This window comes from Bufo gargarizans, chromosome 3 (genome assembly GCF_014858855.1).
Source record: "Bufo gargarizans isolate SCDJY-AF-19 chromosome 3, ASM1485885v1, whole genome shotgun sequence".
NCBI classification, from domain to species: Eukaryota; Metazoa; Chordata; class Amphibia; order Anura; family Bufonidae; genus Bufo; species Bufo gargarizans.
Genome location: NC_058082.1, coordinates 375,225,050 through 375,247,458, shown reverse-complemented (window position 1 = coordinate 375,247,458; position 22,409 = coordinate 375,225,050). Strand labels below are relative to the sequence as shown.

Genomic DNA, 22,409 nt, shown 5'->3' with positions numbered 1-22,409 from the left:
AGAAACTTCCAGGATATCCTAACTCCCCGATTTACTGATGTATGCAATGCATTACTACAGGGAGGTTCGTTGCCTAGACATACACAGGAATCGTACGTAACACTTATTCATAAAGAAGGCAAGGATCCCCCAGAACTGTGGAAGTTATAGGACAATTTCTCTCCTAAATTTGGATTTGAAAATCTGGGCTAAAAAGAATATCACACAACTACTACTGAAATATAACCTGCCATACCTGTCTTGGATAGGCAGAAAGAATGTGATCAAAGCTTATGTCTTCCCCAAGATCCTATATGTCATGCAACTTGTACCGATACACCTACCAAAAACATTCTTCCTGGAGATTAGGAGACTCTTCCTGAAATTCCTGTGGAATGGGAAAAAACCCTGGCTCGCACATGACCTCTTAGTCAGGAGTAGAACGAGTGGCGGCTTAGGACTTCCGGACGTCTTGAGATATTACCAAGCTATTCAACTAAATAGATGGTTGGAATCAGTTGACCCCCAGAGACAACCAAATGTATTGGAGCTAATGCAGTATAATGTAGGACCTACACTCCAATGGCTTCTCTGGTTAACTGACAATGGTCAAAATAAGAGTAATGTTACTGACCCCTTATTGAAAGGGATAAGAGAGACATGGAAGGAACTAGGCAAAAAGCTAACACCTGACCCATCCCCTCTAATACCTGCAAACCTCATTCCAGACCTCTTAGGAAACAATGGAGATATCCACCAGGAAGTATGGTCACTTCTAGTTCAAGTCAGACTGGGGGAGTTAACCCCAGACACAGAAACATCTATATTAAGCAGGCTTCCAGAACGAATAAAAAACTCCCCTAGCTTTTTTCTCACAAGAGCATACATAGGTGCTGTGTGCGGAGGACTGAGAGAGAAGCTCAACTCAGCAAGGCAACTGACAGAGTTTGAAAAGACTCTTTTGTCCCCACTTCGTAAACAGAAGAAAATCTCAGCGATCTACACCTTGGTGGGAGCCGAGAGCGAGGCGATAAAACCTTTATATGTCAGAGACTGGGAGAAGGAGCTTGATATTGTTTTCTCAGAGCAGGAACTTAAAAAGCTCCTAGCTTTCTCGCATGGATCATCACAGTGCACACGTTTGCAGGAAAATCATTTCAAGCTCCTATCCAGATGGTACAGAACTCCTGAGTTCTTGCACAAATATGGTCTATCCCCTGATTGGTCTTGCTGGAGATGTGGCGGAGGAGAAGGATCTCTATCTCATATATGGTGCACATGCCCTCTTATCATCCCTTTTTGGGAAGGCGTCAACAAGACTATAAATAAAGTCTTGTCTACTGAGCTAAAGATTACGCTTGAAATGGTAATCTTCTCACTTCCAACCGACCTTTACAGGCCATCCAAACACAATTTAGCAACCCATCTCATAGCAGCGGCCATCATACCTCTCCACTGGAGAGACGCCAATGCTCCCTCAAGTAAAGGAATGGATAGCTAAAGTAAATCAAATCTGTCATTTTGAAGAAATGACAAGCTGGATTAACAGAAATCATGAGAAATTTCTGAAAACCTGGCTTCCTTGGAGGTTGTTGGGGCGATGGGCAGTGATGTGAATTACTTTGGTAGTCACATAGCAAGTTAGAAGTGGGTCGGCATCATCTGACCGTCGCCCTAATCTCGGGTTCTGTCCTTCAACTCGCATATAATCCTACTTTGTACTGAAGCTACATGAACACCGTCTCGCTTCTCTCTTCTCCCTCCCCCCCACCCCTCCCCTCTTCTCTTCTTTTTCTTCTATTTATACCCCCTTTTTTCTTTTTCTTTCTCCTTGTTCCTCTATAATGTATAAATGTGCATATTATCCAGGCAGCCATAGCTCCCTTAGACACTCCACTAGGATACCATTTGGTCAATATCTTATGCTTCTAGGAGTTATACAGGAGTCCGCAATCATTGCTACAACATGAGCTACTACGTACGGCTATGCGATGTTACTTCAAGTAGTTGTTATCTGTTATGCTTATGTACTTGTGCCATTGGCTTGGTGTAATTCCAATCTATGGCCAACAAGCTACTGTTTGTCTGTATCTGTATTGAAAAATTCTGAAAATAAATAATTTACAAAAATAAAATAAAAAATTCAGCAAACATCGCTCAACTCTAATGGCAACTCAAAAATGCTTGTATTGTGTAAAATTGAAAGTAAAAAATAGACATTTCATATCGCTGTGTCAGTAATAGTATTGTATAAATCACCAAACTAGGCCTCAAATGTATATAGTGTTCTTTCTCTTCTGAACCCTGTGGTGTGCCCAAACAGCAGATTATAACCACATTTGTTGAGCTCAGGAAAAATTAGTTAACAAAATTTGGTGTGTTTTTTTGTCCTGTCTCCCTTCTTAAAACAACACTTTATTAAAAAAATTTAATTTTATTTAATTTTTCATTTTTACAGCTAAGGCTACTTTCACACTAGCGTTCGTCGGTCCGCTCGTGAGCTCCGTTTGAAGGAGCTCACGAGCGGACCCGAACGCCTCCGTCCAGCTCTGATGCAGTCTGAATGGAGCGGATCCTGAGCGGATCAGTCTGGCGGTGTTCAGCCTCCACTCCGCTCGCCTCCGCACGGCCAGGCGGACAGCTGAACGCTGCTTGCAGCGTTCAGCTGTCCGCCTGGCTGTGCGGAGGCGAGCGGATCTGTTCAGACTTACAATGTAAGTCAATGGGAACGGATCCGCTTGAAGATGACACCATATGGCTCAATCTTCAAGCGGATCCGTCCCCCATTGACTTTACATTGAAAGTCTGAACGGATCCGCTCAGGCATCTTGCGCACTTAGAAATTTTTCTAAGTTATTAATGCAGACGGATCCGTAATGAACGGAGCCTCCGTCTGCATTAATATGATCGGATCCGTTCAGAACGGATCCGATCAAGCGCTAGTGTGAAAGTAGCCTAAGTGTGATTCTAAGAAACGCCTGTGGGGTCAAAGCAATCACTACACCCCTCTATACATTTCTCAAGGAATGTAGTTTCCAAAATGGTACTTTTGGGGGATTTCCACTGTAGGCATACCTCAGGGTCACATAAAATGTGATATGGCGCCCAAAAATCATTCCAGCAAAATCTTCCCACTAAAGCAGCCCTGCAGCGTTTCCATGAAGCAGTTTATGACCATGTATGTGGTATTGCCGTATTTTCTTGAAAATTTGAAAAATTGCTTCTATAATTCTAACTTCTAAAAATAAAATGAAATTTACATAAAGTAGACATGGTGAATGTTAATAACTATTTAGTGAGTTATCACTGTCTTAAAAGCAGATAAATTCAAATATAGAAAATTGAAAAGGTTTACAATTTTCTGAAAAATTTAGATTTTTTTCTATAAATTTATCGAACCAAAATTATCACAAAAATAAAGGACAATTTGTCAGGAGAAATGGCTTTAATAAGTAAGAGCTGTATTACACCACCAGATTATCTGAGCAATTTCTGTTCAATCAGACCAATAGCTGGTGTGTATAACAAAATATCTGTGCATGTAAACGGACCGTATATATCTCGGAGGACATATGGTCGTGGGCAAAAGAGGCTCAGAATCCTTTTTATCCTAAAAGATATCTATTAGGATGAATAGGACAAAGGATCAAAAGATCCCAGTATCTAACCCCATTCATGAGAAACTACCGTATTTTTCGCCCCATAAGATGCCCCCCGCGCTGCGCTGTCTCACCGGCATGCAGATGGAGGAGGCTCCTGCTGCCTCTCCATCAGCCCCCAGGCTGGTTCTCACAGTGTGAAACTGACAGTTTTAATGTAGTACAATACAGCAAGTCCCTGTACTGGAACTAAAATAAAAAGTTAAAAATGTAATAAAAGAAGTTTCATAAAAATCAAAAAATAAAGTAAAAATAAATAAATAAAAAGTAATAAAAATAGACATTAGATATTGCTGCGTCCGTAATGAGCGGCTGTATAAAAATATCACATGACCTACCCCCTGAATGCCATGAAAAATAAAAACTGCCAAAACAGCCATTTTTTGGTCACCTTGCCCCCAAAAAGCTTAATAATAAACAATCAAAAAATCTTAATTACTCAAAAATGGTACAAATGAAAATGTCAACTCATCCTGCAAAAAATGAGCTCCTATACAACATGACTGGCCAAAAAATAAAATAAAATATGGCTTTCAGAAAATGGAGCCACAAAAATAATATTTTTTTAAAAAAATGCTTTTTATTGTGTAAAACACAAATGAATAAAAAAATAGACATTAGTTATCGCTGCATCTGTAACGACCAGCTCTTTAAAAATAAAAGATGATCTGTCCTGTCAGATAAATGCCATTAAAAAAACTAAAATAAAAACTGTGAGAGCAGGCATTTTTTGGTTACCTTGCTTCACAAACAGTGTAACATCAAGCAATCAAGAATCATATGCACCCCAAAATAGTACCAATAATACTATCACCTTATCCCGTAGTTTCCAAAATGGGGTTTCTACTGTAGGGGTGTATCAGGAGGTCTTCAATGTGACAAAATTATCCTAGCGAAATCTGCCCTCCAAAACCCATATGTGGCTATTTCCGTTCTGCGCTCTGCTGTGTGCCCATACAGCAGTTTTTATCACATATGGGGCGTTTCTGTAAACTGCAGAATCTGGGTAATTAATATTGAACTTTGTTTTGCTGTTAACCCTTGCTGCCTGACAGGAAAAAAAAAATGATTAAAATTGAAGGTCTGCAAAAAAGGGTCAACAAGGTTTGTAAAATCATATTTGAATAACTTGAGGGGGGGGGGGGGTAATTTCTAAAATGGGGTCATTTATGGGTGGTTTCCATTATGTAATCCCCACAAAGTGACTTCATAACTGAATTGGTCCTTAAAAAAGAGGGTTTTGGAAATTTTCTTAAAATGCTAAAAAATGCTAAAAATTTGCTTAAAAACATAAAATAACATTTACTTGTGGTCATGGCTACGGCCAAGAGATATCCGAAGAACCCTAAGGAGAGAAACAACGGGAACAACCTAACCCAGCTAGGCGTGTCTTAGCTGACCTGACTAAATGGCTTGTTGTGTGCCCTAAGCCATGATTGTGGGCAGGCCTGTAAGTGGGCATACCCTGTGGAAATGAGAAGATAAGGGAGGGTGGGGCACCTGAGTACACACGCCTGTGAGTGAGGCTGTGGCTTGTATATGAAGAGCCTCCGCCCCTCCCACAAATGCAGGCTGACTAATCAGCCTTACCAACTTGTGGTCATGGCTACGGCCAAGAGATATCTGAAGAACCCTAAGGAGAGAAACAAGGGGAACAACCTAACCCAGCTAGGCGTGTCTTAGCTGACCTGACTAAATGGCTTGTTGTGTGCCCTAAGCCATGATCGTGGGTAGGCCTGTAAGTGTGCAAAAACCAAGCCAAGTAGGGTAGAAAAGGAACTCTAATGGCAAGTGCAAACTAATACCCAAGCCAACTGCAAGGTGTCAGGGATCTAGAGCGAAAAATTCGGGGTGTATGAGGCTAGGCCAGAAGGAGACCTACAACCCAGCTTGTGGATGACAAGGCCAGAGACATGATGCTCAATATTGCGGATACTGCCCCAAAGCGGAATGGAGGACCGGGAATACATTGTGAAATGGATCATGAAAACCAACTGAACCTTGTAAAGTTTTGGTTCTAGTGCGAGTACTGGCAATGCCCCAGCCTCAGGAGATCGTAGGACCGAAACCTAACTGCCTAGACTATGCAGGGATGAGGGCCAAAAGAACTATGTAGATAGGAAGAGAATCCTTCAATAGTTCCCCAGGCAACAGCTATCTGCTAGCCGTGGTCCGCGCGTTGTTCTACTGTGTGCCCCTGAGAATTGTTTTAACGCTTGAGACGTGAAGACCGACCTACTATCCGAATCTTCTACCATGAGGAAATGCTGAACCTTGTCCAAAACCCGATTTAATGTGGTTGTAGGGAGTCTGAGGTTAGTGCGATAAAAAGCTATGAGGCCATAATATACAAGATTCTGTCTATGCCCTCCCATGAGTGAGGGAATGCAATTGCAATGAAGCCACCGGCGAAAATGAATTCCTGGTCGTGGTAAAAAGGCACAGACAACCATTGGTCGGACCCCTGAAGCCATGGGGCCGAAGCAACCACCAGGGGCCCATGGGGCCGGGCAGCCGCCGGGGTGCGAATCTTAGAATTGAGGACGGCTGGGGAAAAGATTGGGGCTTAACCCGATGGGTTTAGTAATCAACCGGGACTTGATAACCTAGAAAGACAATGACATGGGGTAAAGCTTCTTAATGAAATGAGGCTGACATGAACCGCAAGTACTAATCTGTAAAATATAAATGAACAAAAGAAAACTTCTGAAAGGTGTGCCATGGAAAATAGTATCAGATGGCCGTATGACCTACCAATGTCTATGACAATTGTGAAATCCTCTAAGCCAAGAGCCACTCCAGCGAGTCCCTTATGGCGGGAGCCATGCGTGCGAGTCCCTTATGGCGGGAGCCATGCGTGCGAGTCCCTTATGGCGGGAGCCATGCATGCGAGTCCCTTATGGCGGGAGCCATGCGTGCGAGTCCCTTATGGTGGGAGCCATGCGTGCGAACTACAAGTGTCGGTGCCAATCGTGAGGTCCTATAAGCGAACAGCCACTCGGGGGCGAGCCTCTTATGTTTTTTTTTTTCTAAACCACTTATGCATGGGTGCGAGTAGAGTAATCCCGATATACCGATAGTGGGGTATGGCAGAGACTTATTCTAACAACAAAACATGACATATAGCGTAGTATAAGCAGCGGCTGAACCTGATGGTCCAATTGTCACCCAACATTTAGCTTGCCCTGGGCGATTCAGGTAACAAGACAAATGACATAGCATGGTATCTGCAGTAGCTGAACCTGGGCGATCCAGGTGACATACAACATTTAACGTGGCCTGGGCGATCCAGGTGACATATAACATTTAACATGGCCTGGACGATTCAGGTGACATACAACATTTAACTCAGCCTGGGCGATCCAGGTAACAAGACAAAAGACATAGCCGTGATCTGCAGTGGCTGAACCTGGACGATCCAGGTGACATACAACATTGAACTTGGCCTGGGCGATCCAGGAGGCATTACAACATGCAACTCGGCCTGGGCGATCCAGGTAACACATAACATGTAACTCGGCCTGGGCGATCCAGGTAACAAGACAAATGACATAGCTGGTATCTGCAGTGGCTGAACCTGGGCGATCCAGGTGACATACAACATTTAACTCAGCCTGAGCGATCCAGGTAACAAGACAAAAACATATAGTATCAGCCATGGCTGAACCTGGACGGACAAGGTAACATGCGGCCTGTGCACCTGAGAACACGCCCCTGTGAGTGAGGCTGTGGCTCGTATATGAAGAGCCTCCGCCCCTCCCACAAATGCAGGCTGACTAATCAGCCTTACCAACAAAATTATTATTTTTTTACTTCTGTGCCAGGCATAATACGGTATATTGCCTAAACAGTGTGACAGAAGAGTGCAGACACCAAAACAAAAGGAATTAACAAGCAATTCATGCTATATACAGTATCTGACAAAGGATGATTTACAAGCATTCAATTCCCATATAATATATTGTATTGCCTCTCCTAATACCCATTACTGTAGTTCTGCATACTATACCTTCAGCTGTAGAACAAGGTCCATCCTATATTTACACAAAGGACTGATGTCATTTAAAATTAAGGCTGTTATGATGTCAATGCCATTGGAGTCATGTGTAACTATACAGGTCTGCAAAAGAAAAAAGTTATATTATGTTTAACACATTTCTTAAAGCTGCTTGAGGGATTTTAACAGCTTCCTGCACACATGCTTATCACTGCATTAACCCTTACTCTGCCGGGGTGGCAATTCAGTAGCCAAGGACGTACCTTGCATGTCCTAAGCTACTGATGGCGGGATCTCAGGCTGTTTAACAGCTAGCGATTCAAGCTTGGTCTTGTTTTAAAGCTGACCATCAAGACTCTAGCTGTGACAAAGCTGCTTATACTGGTCCTGCAGCTTTAATCCCCAATCTGATTTCTAAGTGCTCTAAGAGCCTTGATATAGCTCTTGTTTAAAGCTGAGATTGTAATGAATGTTACACAGCCGAGAATGCCAGCAGGCAGCGCTCCCCTTCAGCTGGCTAAGATGTCAACCAGCTGAGAAGGAGGGGGCAGTGGGGGAAGAGCTGACAGGCAAAGACATAGCTTATCTCCCTGTCTGATTGAACATGCCCCCAGGGAAGGATAATATGGACTGCTGTGCATGTTATCAACCCCTTTCACCCATATGCTCTCCGATTGTCACATATGGGGGTAGTTCTTAGCAGAAAATGTGTGAGAAGATGATCATTTGCTCCTCTAATCACCCCTCTGTGGCTAATTAGGCTATTTATTGATGTTATGAACAAGACATTTACCAGCATGTAGATTACAGCTCCAAATACGTTACACCAAACATACCACAAGCGTCAATAAAGTTTACAATTTACACTGTCCCTACACGATCTATAGAGTAAAATATAAAAGTCGCTTCTCTAGTCATACCCGTTACATGCAGCAGTAATAGCGATAATAAACCCGGACCTACTGCGGTTCATTAGAACCATTGGTATGGCACTCTAAATCATTTTCTGATTAACTACAAGAGGTTTAAGTGTTTGGGCCATAACACAGGGGTAATACATTACACATATTATACCCGTCTAAAAGTGTTATTAGTTAATACATTATAATCATTTTAGGAATGTATTATTAATTAGGATTATAGACATATAGATAAAAATTATATACTACACCATGGCTTGACAAATTTCCTTGGAATCTAGGAGCCAGCTAAAAAAAATTTTTTACCTTTCACACGAGCGAGTATTCCGCGTGGGTGCAATCCGTAAAGTGAACGCATTGCACCCGCACTGAATCCTTCCGGACACATTCACCTCTATGGGTCTGTTCACATGAGCGGTGATTTTCACGCATCACTTGTGCGTTGCGTGAAAATCGCAGTATGCTCCTCTTTGTGCGTTTTTCACGCAACGCAGGCCCCATAGAAGTGAATGGGGTTGCGTGACAATCGCAAGCATCCGCAAGCAAGTGCGGATGCAGTGCGATTTTCACGCACAGTTGCTAGGAGACGATCGGGATGGAGACCCGATCATTATTATTTTCCCTTATAACATGGTTATAAGGGAAAGTAATAGCATTCTGAATAGAGAATGCATAGTAAAATAGCGCTGGAGGGGTTAATTTTTTTTTTAAACCACCTTAATCCACTTGCTCGCGCAGCCCGGCATCTCCTTCTGTCTTGATCTTAGCTTTGTGTAGCAACAAGGACCTTTGGTGACGTCACAGTCATCACATGGATCACGTGATGAACGGAGTGATGTCCCCACAGGTCCTGTTGCTACAAAAAGCTAAGATGAAGACAGAAGGAGATGCCGGCTACGCGAGCAAGTGGACTAAGGTGAGTTAAATTTATTTTATTTATTTTTTAACCCCTCCAGCGCCATTTTACTGTGCATTCTGTATTCAGAATGCTATTATTTCCCCTTATAACCATGTTATAAGGAAAAATAATACAAATCTACAGAACACCGATCCCAAGCCCGAACTTCTGTGAAGAAGTTCGGGTTTGGGTACCAAACACGCGCGATTTTTCTCACACGAGTGCAAAACGCATTACAATGTTTTATACTCGCATGGAAAAATCGCGGGTGTTTCCGCAACGCACCCGCACATTTTCCTGCAACGCCCGTCTGAAAGAGGCCTAAAGCCTTATTTTCAGCTACAAAAATAACAGCTCTTTCAGCTACAAAAATTAACATATAAAGAAGTCTAGAACCAAACAACATGAGCATTGTTTATTATCGGTGTACTGTGACGTCACTGTGTGCCGCATCTCTTCAGTGTTTATAATTTTTCTGTAATGTCACTGTATGCAGCATCTCTTCAGTGTTTATCAGTGTACTGTGATGTCACTGTGTGCAGCATCTCTTCAGTGTTTATCAGTGTACTGTGATGTCACTGTGTGTATAATCCCTGCACTGTGATGTCACTGTATGTATAATCCCTGCGTTGTGACATCACTATGTATAATCCCTGTTCTGCAGCTGACAGAACTGAGATCCCTTCCCCAGGATGTTTGGTCTGGGCTCATCATTCATCTCATAGTTCTTTTGTAAACTTATTTTGTGACTAGATAAAACTGAAGCAGCGCTGGGTTTGAAGAGAAATGTCCTTGTTGCCACCTGTATCTGCGGGATCACTGCCCTTCTGCTGTCCCGGATAATTTCTCCTGTCCGGGGGATAATAGAGTCGATGTTGTTGGCGTCTCCGGGGCCGTCCTTGTGCTCCCTCCGCTGTTGACGCGCACAAGTCCAGGCCGGGACTTGGTTCCAGCTCTTGCCGGATTTACATCCCGTGTTTTGATGGGGAGGGGGTGGGGCTGTGGTCCTGTTTGTCGGAGGGATCTCGGAGTCCTGTGAGTGCGTTAAGCCTCATGTACACGTCCGTGGAACACAGACCGTGTGATACCGGCCTGGATTTCTTCTGAGTGCAGGAGCGCACGGCATCATTGGTTGCTATGACACTGTGCGCTTCCTATCTATACCATCATATTACTGTACGGCAGCGGCAGCAGGAAGCACACGGTATCATAGCAACCAATGATGCGGATGATGAGACGGCTCCTCACCGGGAAACGCTGGGAGAGTCTTCGTGCAGGAAAACGGAAACCCTGACGTAGTCATCTGCGCCGTTCCCGGGACATGATGCGTGCTGTGGAAAGCGCCTAGCGGGCAGGTGAGCGATGCCACGTACATGTCGTGTGTCACTCAGCGGCCAGCTGACACTGACAGCCAGCGGGGAGAGGAAGTGATGGCACTCGGCTTAACCCATCATGTGCACCGCCTGTCACATTGTTAGCCTCGCGGTCTTAACCACCTCCCGACCGCCTAACGCACGGATGCGTCCGGGAGGTGGTTGATTTACTCCTCCTGGACGCATCCGAGCGTCATCTCGCGATAGCCGAGATTTCCTGTGAACGCGCGCACACAGGCGCGCGCGGTCACAGGAACGGAAAGTAAGCGAGTGGATCTCCAGCCTGCCAGCGGCGATCGCTTGCTGGCAGGCTGGAGATGTGATTTTTTTTAACCCCTAACAGGTATATTAGATCCTGTTTTGATAACAGCGTCTAATATACCTGCTACCTGGTCCTCTGGTGGTCCCTTTTGTTTGGATCGACCACCAGAAGACACAGGCAGCTCACTAAAGTACCACAAACCACTACACTACACTACACCCATTTTTACGGATCCACGGATACATGGATCGGATCCGCAAAACGCATACGGACGTCTGAATGGAGCCTTACAGGGGGGTGATCAATGACAAGGGGGTGATCACGCATATAGACTTCCTGATCACTTCCCTGTCATTGATCACCCCCCTGTAAGGCTCCATTCAGACGTCCATATGTTTTTTACGGTTCCACTGATACATGGATCGGATCCACAAACGCATACGGACGTCTGAATGGAGCCTTACAGGGGGGTGATCAATGACAAGGGGGTGATCACGCATATAGACTTCCTGATCACTTCCCTGTCATTGATCACCCCCCTGTCATTGATCACCCCCCTGTAAGGTTCCATTCAGACGTCCGTATGATTTTTACGGATCCACTGATACATGGATCGGATCCACAAAACGCATACGGACGTCTGAATGGAGCCTTACAGGGGGGTGATCAATGACAAGGGGGTGATCACGCATATAGACTTCCTGATCACTTCCCTGTCATTGATCACCCCCTGTAAGGCTCCATTCAGACATCCGTATGATTTTTACAGTTCCACTGATACATGGATCGGATCCACAAACGCATACGGACGTCTGAATGGAGCCTTACAGGGGGGTGATCAATGACAAGGGGGTGATCACGCATATAGACTTCCTGATCACTTCCCTGTCATTGATCACCCCCCTGTCAGGCTCCATTCAGACGTCCGTATGTGTTTTGCGGATCCGATCCATGTATCAGTGGATCCGTAAAAATCATACGGACGTCTGAATGGAGCCTTACAGGGGGGTGATCAATGACGGGGGTGATCAGGGAGTCTATATGGGTGATCACCCCTCTGTCATTGATCACCCCCCTGTCATTGATCACCCCACCTGTAAGGCTCCATTCAGACATTTTTTTGGTCCAAATTAGCGGAAATTATTCCACTAACTTGTGTCAAAAAGTGACCGTATTTCGGAAAGAAGACACCCCAAGGTATTCCGTGAGGGGCATATTGAGTCCATGAAAGATTTACATTTCTGTCCCAAGTTAGCGGAAAGGGAGACTTTGTGAGAAAAAAATAAAATAAAAATTTCCGCTAACTTGTGCCCAAAAAAAAAATTCTATGAACTCGCCATTCCCCTTATTGAATACCTTGGGGTGTCTTCTTTCCAAAATGGGGTCACATGTGGGGTATTTATACTGCCCTGGCTTTTTAGGGGCCCTAAAGCGTGTGAAGAAGTCTGGGATCCAAATGTCTAAAAATGCCCTCCTAAAAGGAATTTGGGCCCCTTTGCGCATCTAGGCTGCAAAAAAGTGTCACACATGTGGTATCGCCGTACTCAGGAGAAGTTGGGGAATGTGTTTTGGGGTGTCATTTTACATATACCCATGCTGGGTGAGATAAATATCTTGGTCAATTGCCAACTTTGTATAAAAAAATTGGAAAAGTGCCCCTTACGGAATACCTTGGGGTGTCTTCTTTCCAAAATGGGGTCACTTGTGGGGTAGTTATACTGCCCTGGCAATTTAGGGGCCCAAATGTGTAAGAAGTACTTTGCAATCAAAATGTGTAAAAAATGACCGGTGAAATCCGAAAGGTGCACTTTGGAATGTGGGTCCCTTTGCCCACCTTGGCTGCAAAAAAGTGTCACACATCTGGTATCTCCGTACTCAGGAGAAGTTGGGGAATGTGTTTTGGGTGTCATTTTACATATAACCATGCTGGGTGAGAGAAATAATTTGGCAAAAGACAACTTTTCCAATTTTTTTATACAAAGTTGGCATTTGACCAAGACATTTTTCTCACCCAGCATAGGTATATGTAAAATGACACCCCAAAACACATTCCCCAACTTCTCCCGAGTACGGCGATACCAGATGTGTGACACTTTTTTGCAGCCACGGTGGGCAAAGGGGCACATATTCCAAAGTGCACCTTTCGGTTTTCGCAGGCCATTTTTTACACATTTTGATTGCAAAGTACTTCTCACACATTAGGGCCCCTAGAATGCCAGGGCAGTATAACTACGCCACAAGTGACCCCATTTTGGAAAGAAGACACCCCAAGGTATTCCGTGAGGGGCATGGCGAGTTCCTAGAATTTTTTATTTTTTGTCGCAAGTTAGTGGAATATGAGACTTTGTAAGAAAAAAAAAAATCATCATTTCCGCTAACTTGTGACTAAAAATAAAAAGTTCTATGAACTCACTATGCCCATCAGCGAATACCTTAGGGTGTCTACTTTCCGAAATGGGGTCATTTGTGGGGTGTTCTACTGTCTGGGCATTGTAGAACCTCAGGAAACATGACAGGTGCTCAGAAAGTCAGAGCTGCTTCAAAAAGCGGAAATTCACATTTTTGTACCATAGTTTGTAAACGCTATAACTTTTACCCAAACCATTGTTTTTTTTTTGCCCAAACATTTTTTTTTTATCAAAGACGTGTAGAACAATAAATTTAGCGAAAAATTTATATATGGATGTCGTTTTTTTTTTGCAAAATTTTACAGCTGAAAGTGAAAAATGTCATTTTTTCAAAAAAATCGTTAAATTTCGATTAATAACAAAAAAAGTAAAAATGTCAGCAGCAATGAAATACCACCAAATGAAAGCTCTTTTAGTAAGAAGAAAAGGAGGTAAAATTCATTTGGGTGGTAAGTTGCATGACCGAGCGATAAACGGTGAAAGTAGTGTAGTGCAGAAGTGTAAAAAGTGGCCTGGTCATTAAGGGGGTTTCAGCTAGCGGGGTTGAAGTGGTTAAAGAGGACCTTTCATCCGGCAAAAAATTGTGAACTAAGTATCATGATATGTACAGCGGCGCCCAGGGATCTCACTGCACTTACTGCTCCATTCTCCTGCTATGTGCTCCAGTAAGTTCGGTCACTTGGTTATAGTAGGAGGAGACTGCCCTTGTTCTCCTTGGCGTCTCTTTCTCCTAGGCTGTAGCGCTGGCCAATCGCAGCGCAGAGCTCACAACCTGGGAGGAAAAAAACTTCCCAGGCTGTGAGCTCTGCACTGCGATTGGCCAGTGCTACAGCCTGGGAGAAGATGACACCCAGGAGAACAAGGGTAGTCTCCTCCTACTATAACCAAGTGACAGAACATACCGGAGGGCATAGCAGGAGAATGGAGCGGCGCCCAGGGATAATATCAGTGCAGTGAGATCCCTGGGCGCTGCTGTACAGATCATGACACTTAGTTCACCATTTTTTGCCAGATGAAAGGTCCTCCAGAGTCTGCGCCCGGCTGCTGGTGTGCTGGGCCTATTTTCAAGCAGGGGCCAATACCCAGGCGCCAGGACAAAATTCAATGGCGACCTGGGATTTGTCGAGCCCTGTACAATTTCCAATACTTACACCAAACAACTTTTGCATGCATTCCTGACGTTTTGCATTTGTTTAACACATGAAGCATTGAATGTAGACATGTGTGATATGTATGCAAAAAACTGCAAGATGTGAGGAGTTCAGACTATATTTTGTGTGCATAAGGACTCTGCTAGAGTATGCATTGTAATCGCAGATTAAATTTTTTGTCCAATTTTTGCTAATAATCACTTTTCTGCAAAGTTGCATAAAGGTGGTTTTGTGTATTAGATTATATTTTTATACACAGTATGTTTTGCACTCTCAGAAAATGTAGATTCTGATAACCTAAAAGGGTTTGACGTGTATAGTATACATTTTTAACACATATGTAGATGACAATCATATGTTACATGGCCTATGTTCCAGCTGTGGTACATATGAGTTTGCACACCTTAATATATTATTTATATCTATTTATGTGTAAACCTCTGCTTGGATGTACTTTTTAGATGCAAATGTTTGTTTTGATGCTTTATTTTATTTTGTTTGTCACAAAGTTATGGCTCATGTACAAAACTATGTATTTTGCGGTCCGCAAAAAACGGATCCACAAAAAATATGGAAGACGTCTGTGTGCATACCGTATTTTGCAGAATGGAACAGTTGGCCCCTAATAGAACAGTCCTATCCTTGCCTGTAATGCGGACAATAATAGGACATGTTCTATTTTTTGCGGAACAGAAATACGGACATACGGAAATGGAATGCACACGGAGTACCTTCCGTTTGTTTTGCAGGCCCATTGAAATGAATGGTTATGCATACAGTCCGCAAAAAAAAAAAAATATGTTCGTGTGCATGAGCCCTTACTTGAAGGTAGACACGGTTATCAATAATTCGTCAAGGCAACTGCAATCAGGTTGTCTTCAGGAAATATGTAGGTTTAGGAGTGGCATTACTTTTAAAGGACGGTAATCCCCGTATTTTACAGATTGCTACTTTTTTTAAATTCTCAGTTTTAAACCTGATTTTTGTTCTTTCAAGTTCTATTGATTTTATGAAGATATGTGAATGTAAATTTAGGCCGAAGTGGTATGGACCATATCACCTTCTGCATGGGTATCATTTTTACTGTGTTTTATTTGTACAAATAAAACTGAGAAAATTGTCCTGGCAGCGAAAGGGTTACATTATTATTTATTATTAAAGTGCCATTTATTCCATAGCATAACATGAACAAGATCAGTTATAAACTGGTAAAGAAAGAGAGAGAGGACCCTGACCATAAAGGCTTACAATGCACAGTTGTAAGAAAAAGTATGTGAACCCTTTGGAATTATATGGATTTCTGCACAAATTGGTCATAAAATGTAATCTGATCTTCATCTAAGTCACAACAATAGACAATCACAGTCTGCTTAATCTAATAACACACAAATTACATTTTACCATGTTTTTATTGAACACACCATGTAAACATTCACAGTGCAGGTGGAAAAAGTATGTGAACCCCTAGACTAATGACATCTCCAAGAGCTAATTGGAGTGAGGTGTCAGCCAACTGGAGTCCAATCAATGAGATGAGATTGGAGGTGTTGGTTACAGCTGCCCTGCCCTATAAAAAACACAGACCAATTCTAGGTTTGCTTTTCACAAGAAGCATTTCCTGATGTGAATGATGCCTTGCACAAAAGCGCTCTCAGAAGATTAAGAATTGTTGACTTGCATAAAGCTAGAAAGGGTTATAAAAGTATCTCCAAAAGCCTTGCTGTTAATCAGTCCACGGTAAGACAAATTGTCTATAAATGGAGAAGGTTCAGCACTGCTGCTACTCTCCCTAGGAGTGGCCGTCCTGTAAAGATGACTGCAAGAGCACAGCGCAGACTCCTCAATGAGGTTAAGAAGAATCCTAGAGTGTCAGCTAAAGACTTACAAAAGTCTCTGGCATATGCTAACATCCCTGTTAGCGAATCTACGATACGTAAAACACTAAACAAGAATGGATTTCATGGGAGGATACCATAGAGGAAGCCACTGCTGTCCCAAAAAAACATTGCTGCACTTTTACAGTTTGCACAAGAGCACCTGGATGTTCCACAGCAGTACTGGTAAAATATTCCGAGAACAGATGAAACCAAAGTTGAGTTGTTTGGAAGAAACACACAACACTATGTGTGGAGAAAAAGAGGCACAGCACACCAACATCAAAACCTCATCCCAACTGTGAAGTATGGTGGTGGGGGCATCATGGTTCAGGGCTGCTGGGCTGCGTCAGGGCCTGGACGGATTGCTATCATTGAAGGAAAAATGAATTCCCAAGTTTATCAAGACATTTTGCAGGAGAACTTAAGGCCATCTGTCCACCAGCTGAGGCTCAACAGAAGATGGGTGTTGCAACAGGACAACGACCCAAAGCATAGAAGTAAATCAACAACAGAATGGCCTAAACAGAAGAAATTGAGTCCTGACCTCAACCCGATTGAGATGATGTGGCATGACCTCAAGAAAGCGATTCACACCAGACATCCCAAGAATATTGCTGAACTGAAACAGTTCTGTAAAGAGGAATGGTCAAGAATTACTCCTGACCGTTGTGCACGACTGATCTGCAACTACAGGAAACGTTTGGTGGAAGTTATTGCTGCCAAAAGAGGTTCAACCAGTTATTAAACCCAAGGGTTCACATACTTTTTCAACCTGCACTGTGAATATTTACATGGTGTGTTCAATAAAAACATGGTAACATTTAATTATTTGTGTGCTATTAGTTTAAGCAGACTGTGATTGTCTATTGTTGTGACTTAGATGAAGATCAGATCACATTTTATGACCAATTTGTGCAGAAATCCATATAATTCCAAAGGGTTCACATACTTTTTCTTGAAACTGTATATATCCATATGAGGTAAGCTCCTAACATCGCATATTAGTATTGCATTGTTGCTGGGGGTTTTTTTTTCCCGCTGTAAGAGTATGTTCACATAGGCCGTGCACGCTGATCATTTTCTACTGCAGTATTGTGGGTGTTAAATCCACAGCCAGTGGAGTAACTAGAAATGTCTGGGCCCCACAGCAAATTTTTGAATGGGTCCCCACCCCAGCAACTTCCTCAAAAAACCCTCCTCTCGTGCAACCCCCACTCTTATGGCTAGTCAAGATCTCTCTCTGAGATGAAGCCCGGCAGCCGCTTGGTCAGTTTTCTACAGTGTTACTGCATGTAATGACATTTTATAATACTGTTGGGGCCCTGACAATACTCATCCTGGGTGGGCCCCTTCTGAGTTTGGGCCCCAAAGCAGCCGCTTCCCCTGCCTTCCTTATAGGTACGCCCCTGTCCACAGCCTTTTACTGTAGCAGGATAGAGGATGAGTTGTAAACAAATCTTATTCACACACCTCATAATAAATCTGTGCAACTGGAATGCGGAGTGGATTTTTAATTTGTCACATGTCGGAATGTACTGCAGATTTGCATCATAGTGTTCACCCTTTAAAAGGCAGGTGGTGAAGTACATTTGTTCAGCGTCTACCAGATGTCACAATAACACCTGTATAAGCATCATAGACTGTGGGCCAGATTTATCATTACTCTGACAGCTCACTCCACTTTCACATATGGCTAAAGTCACTTTTGGCTAAGTCAGATTTATGATCGGCCTTTAAGACTATTATAAATGTGGTTTGACAGTAGCAGTTTATCCATCAGTAAGCAGCTTTACAAAAGTCACACGTGTTTACGAAAAAGTCGCATGTTCTATTAACCACCTCAGCTCCCCTAGCTTAAACCCCCTTAATGACCAGACCACTTTTTACAATTCTGCACTACACTACTTTCACGGTTTATTGCTCGGTCATGCAACTTACCACCTAAATGAATTTTACCTCCTTTTCTTCTCACTAATAGAGCTTTCATTTGGTAGTATTTCATGGCTGCTGACACTTTTACTTTTTTTGTTATTAATCGAAATTGACCGAAATTTTTGCAAAAAAATGAAATTTGTCAATTTCGGCTGTAAAATTTTTCTAATAAAACTACATTTCTATATTATTTTTTCTCTAAATGTATTGTTCTACATATCTTTGAGAAAAAAAATGCAATAAGAGAAGTTTTTTTGGTTTGCGCAAAAGTTATAGCATTTAAAAACTATGGTACAAAAATGTGAATTTCCGCATTTTTAAGCAGCTCTGACTTTCTGAGCACCGGTCATGTTTCCTGAGGTTCTACAATGCCCAGACAGTAGAAACACCCCACAAATGACCCAATTTCGGAAAGTAGACACCCTAAGGTATTCACTGATGGGCATAGTGAGTTCATGGAAGTTTTTATTTTTCATCACAAGTTAGCGGAAAAAGATATATATATATTTTTTACTTATAAATTCTCATATTCCACTCACTTGTGACAAAAAATACAATTTTACATGAACTCACCATACCCCTCACAGAATATCTTTCCAAAATGGGGTCACTTGTGGGGTATTTATACTGCCCTGGCATTTTAGGGGCCCTAAAACGTGAGAAGAAGTCTGGAATCCAAATGCGTAAAAAATGCCCTGTGAAATCATAAAGATACTCTTTGGAATTTGGGCCCCTTTGCGCACCAAGGCTGCAAAAAAGTGTCACACATGTGGTCTCGCCGTACTCAGGAGAAGTAGGCCAATGTTTTTTGGGGTTTTTACATATGGCCATACTGTGTGTGAGAAATATCTCTGTAAAAGTCAACTTTTCCCATTTTTTTATACAAAGTTGTCATTTTAGAGAGATATTTCTCTCACCCAGCATGGGTATATGTAAAAAGACACCCCAAAACACATTGATTGCCCAACTTCTCCTGAGTACGGCGATACACATGTGTGACACTTTTTTGCAGCCTAGGTGCGCAAAGGGGCCCAAATTCCTTTTAGGAGGGCATTTTTAGATATTTGGATTCCAGACTTCTTCTCACGCTTTAGGGCCCCATTTTGGAAAGAAGACACCCCAAGGTAAAGTTAATTATTTTCTGTAATGTACTGATAAACATTAGACTTTCATATATTTTAGATTCATTACACACCAACTGAAGTAGTTCAAGCCTTTTGTTGTTTTAATATTGATGATTTTGGCATACAGCTCATGAAAACCCAAAATTCCTATCTCAAAAAAATAGCATATCATGAAAAGGTTCTCTAAACGAGCTATTAACCTAATCATCTGAATCAACTAATTAACTCTAAACACCTGCAAAAGATTCCTGAGGCTTTTAAAAACTCCCAGCCTGGTTCATTACTCAAAACCGCAATCATGGGTAAAACTGCCAACCTGACTGCTGTCCAGAAGGCCATCATTGACACCCTCAAGCAAGAGGGTAAGACACAGAAATAAATTTCTGAACGAATAGGCTGTTCCCAGAGTGCTGTATCAAGGCATCTCAGTGGGAAGTCTGTGGGAAGGAAAAAGTGTGGCAGAAAACGCTGCACAACGAGAAGAGGTGACCGGACCCTGAGGAAGATTGTGGAGAAGGACCGATTCTAGACCTTGGGGGACCTGCGGAAGCAGTGGACTTAGTCTGCAGTAGAAACATCCAGAGCCACCGTGTACAGGCGTGTGCAGGAAATGGGCTACAGGTGCCGCATTCCCCAGGTCAAGCCACTTTTGAACCAGAAACAGCGGCAGAAGCGCCTGACCTGGGCTACAGAGAAGCAGCACTGGACTGTTGCTCAGTGGTCCAAAGTACTTTTTTCGGATGAAAGCAAATTTTGCATGTCATTCGGAAATCAAGGTGCCAGAGTCTGGTGGAAGACTGGGGAAAGGGAAATGCCAAAATGCCTGAAGTCCAGTGTCAAGTACCCACAGTCAGTGATGGTCTGGGGTGCCATGTCAGCTGCTGGTGTTGGTCCACTGTGTTTTATCAAGGGCAGGGTCAATGCAGCTAGCTATCAGGAGATTTTGGAGCACTTCATGCTTCCATCTGCTGAAAAGCTTTATGGAGATGAAGATTTCATTTTTCAGCATGACCTGGCACCTGCTCACAGTGCCAAAACCACTGGTAAATGGTTTACTGACCATGGTATTACTGTGCTCAATTGGCCTGCCAACTCTCCTGACCTGAACCCCATACAGAATCTGTGGGATATTGGGAAGAGAAAGTTGAGAGACGCAAGACCCAACACTCTGGATGAGCTTAAGGCCACTATCGAAGCATCCTGGGCCTCCATAACACCTCAGCAGTGCCACAGGTTGATTGCCTCCATGCCACGCAGCATTGAAGCAGTCATTTCTGAAGCAGTCATCCCGACCAAGTATTAAGTGCATAACTGAACATAATTATTTGAAGGTTGACTTTTTTTGTATTAAAAACACTTTTCTTTTATTGGTCGGATGAAATATGCTAATTCTTTTAGATAGGAAATTTGGGTTTTCATGAGTTGCATGACAAAATCATCAATATTAAAACAATAAAAGGCTTGAACTACTTCAGTTGGTGTATAATGAATCTAAAATATATGAAAGTCTAATGTTTATCAGTACATTACAGAAAACTACTTTATCACAATATGCTAATTTTTTTAGAAGGACCTGTACATATTTTCAGACAGCAGGTCGTGATTAGACACCACAATCTGCCGCCTGCAAAGAATATTTTTTTAACATGTTAAAATATTTGAATTACCTGATGAATGAGTGTGGCATGGGCAGATGTAGCAGACTTGTGTCAAGAGGGAAGAGCTCCTTCCCATCATACGACTGCTTGCTGGCAGAGGAGACAGTAATCTCCTCAATATAGGGGTGAATGATCGCTAATGCAACGCTCGTCCCTATACATTCTCATTGTTTGCCGTCAGCGGAGCACTTATTAGATAGCACAATCTGCCGCTGGCAAACAATGACGATTTTTTAACATGCCTAAGGATCCCGATTACCCGATGACTGTTCTTTGGGTAATTGGCAGCAGTATTTCTCTTCCAGATGATCGCTAATGAGCATCACTACAAACGTTTGTTAGTGATCATATTAACGATAATCCCTCTTGGTTTTATTTTTTTTGGTTGAGCACTCAAAATACTACTTTGTTCTGTTAATCTGACAGTGTAATAGGACCTTTAAACTGCGAGATGAACACTCATTACTGATCATTGGCCAAAATACCTTCTTGTGTAATACAGCCTATATACTAGATTGTGTGTAGCGAAAGAGTAATCACTAATGGTGCATTTTCACAGCCTGAGAATTGGGCAGATTACCCGGAACTCTAGAAAACTGTACATATGTGTTTCGCCAGATTGATACTGACCTGTAGAATAAAGATCACAAGTCAGTTTTACCGCGTAGTGAACATCATAAAAAAAAATAAAAAAAGAATGAAAATGGCAAATTTTCCAATTCCGCCACCTTTTGAATTTTTCCCCCCACTTCCCACTACATGTTTATGATGGTGTTGGAAAGTACAAATTGTCCAACAAAAAACAAAACTTCATAAGATTGTTTACTATGTGGCTGTGTGCGTCAGGCTGCCCACGAGACTACTGTCCCGTAATCATTTTTAGTAACCTATAATGCTGTGGCCCACTCACGGACCATATGTCTCGAGAGGGCATACGGTCGTGTGCACGGGCCCCAAATACTATTTTTTGGGGTGTGTGAGTGGGGAGGAGAGGGGGGTTGTTAGTGTGTTAAAAATATTTATATATTTTTAATAGTGAAGCCCTTTTTTTATGTTTGTTTATTTTTATATAAAACATTGGGAAGGGTGGTGGTGGGGCGATTTGAACTTTCATCCCAACTTCTGCCAACATTCTGTACTATAGCTTGCAGTACATGGCAGCCTCCTCTCT

At 42.6% G+C, this 22,409-nt stretch overlaps 1 protein-coding gene across 2 annotated transcripts in view; it reads right to left on the bottom strand.

Annotated features, from left to right (window-relative positions):
- ITPR3 (inositol 1,4,5-trisphosphate receptor type 3) overlaps positions 1 to 22,409 on the bottom strand; it is a 498,562-nt gene that overhangs the window by 128,832 nt on the left and 347,321 nt on the right. For both annotated transcript variants that reach the window (XM_044288135.1, XM_044288136.1), the window contains exon 43: positions 7,648 to 7,758. In XM_044288135.1, the coding sequence (XP_044144070.1) occupies positions 7,648 to 7,758 (111 nt within the window). The remainder of the gene's footprint in view (positions 1 to 7,647; positions 7,759 to 22,409) is intronic.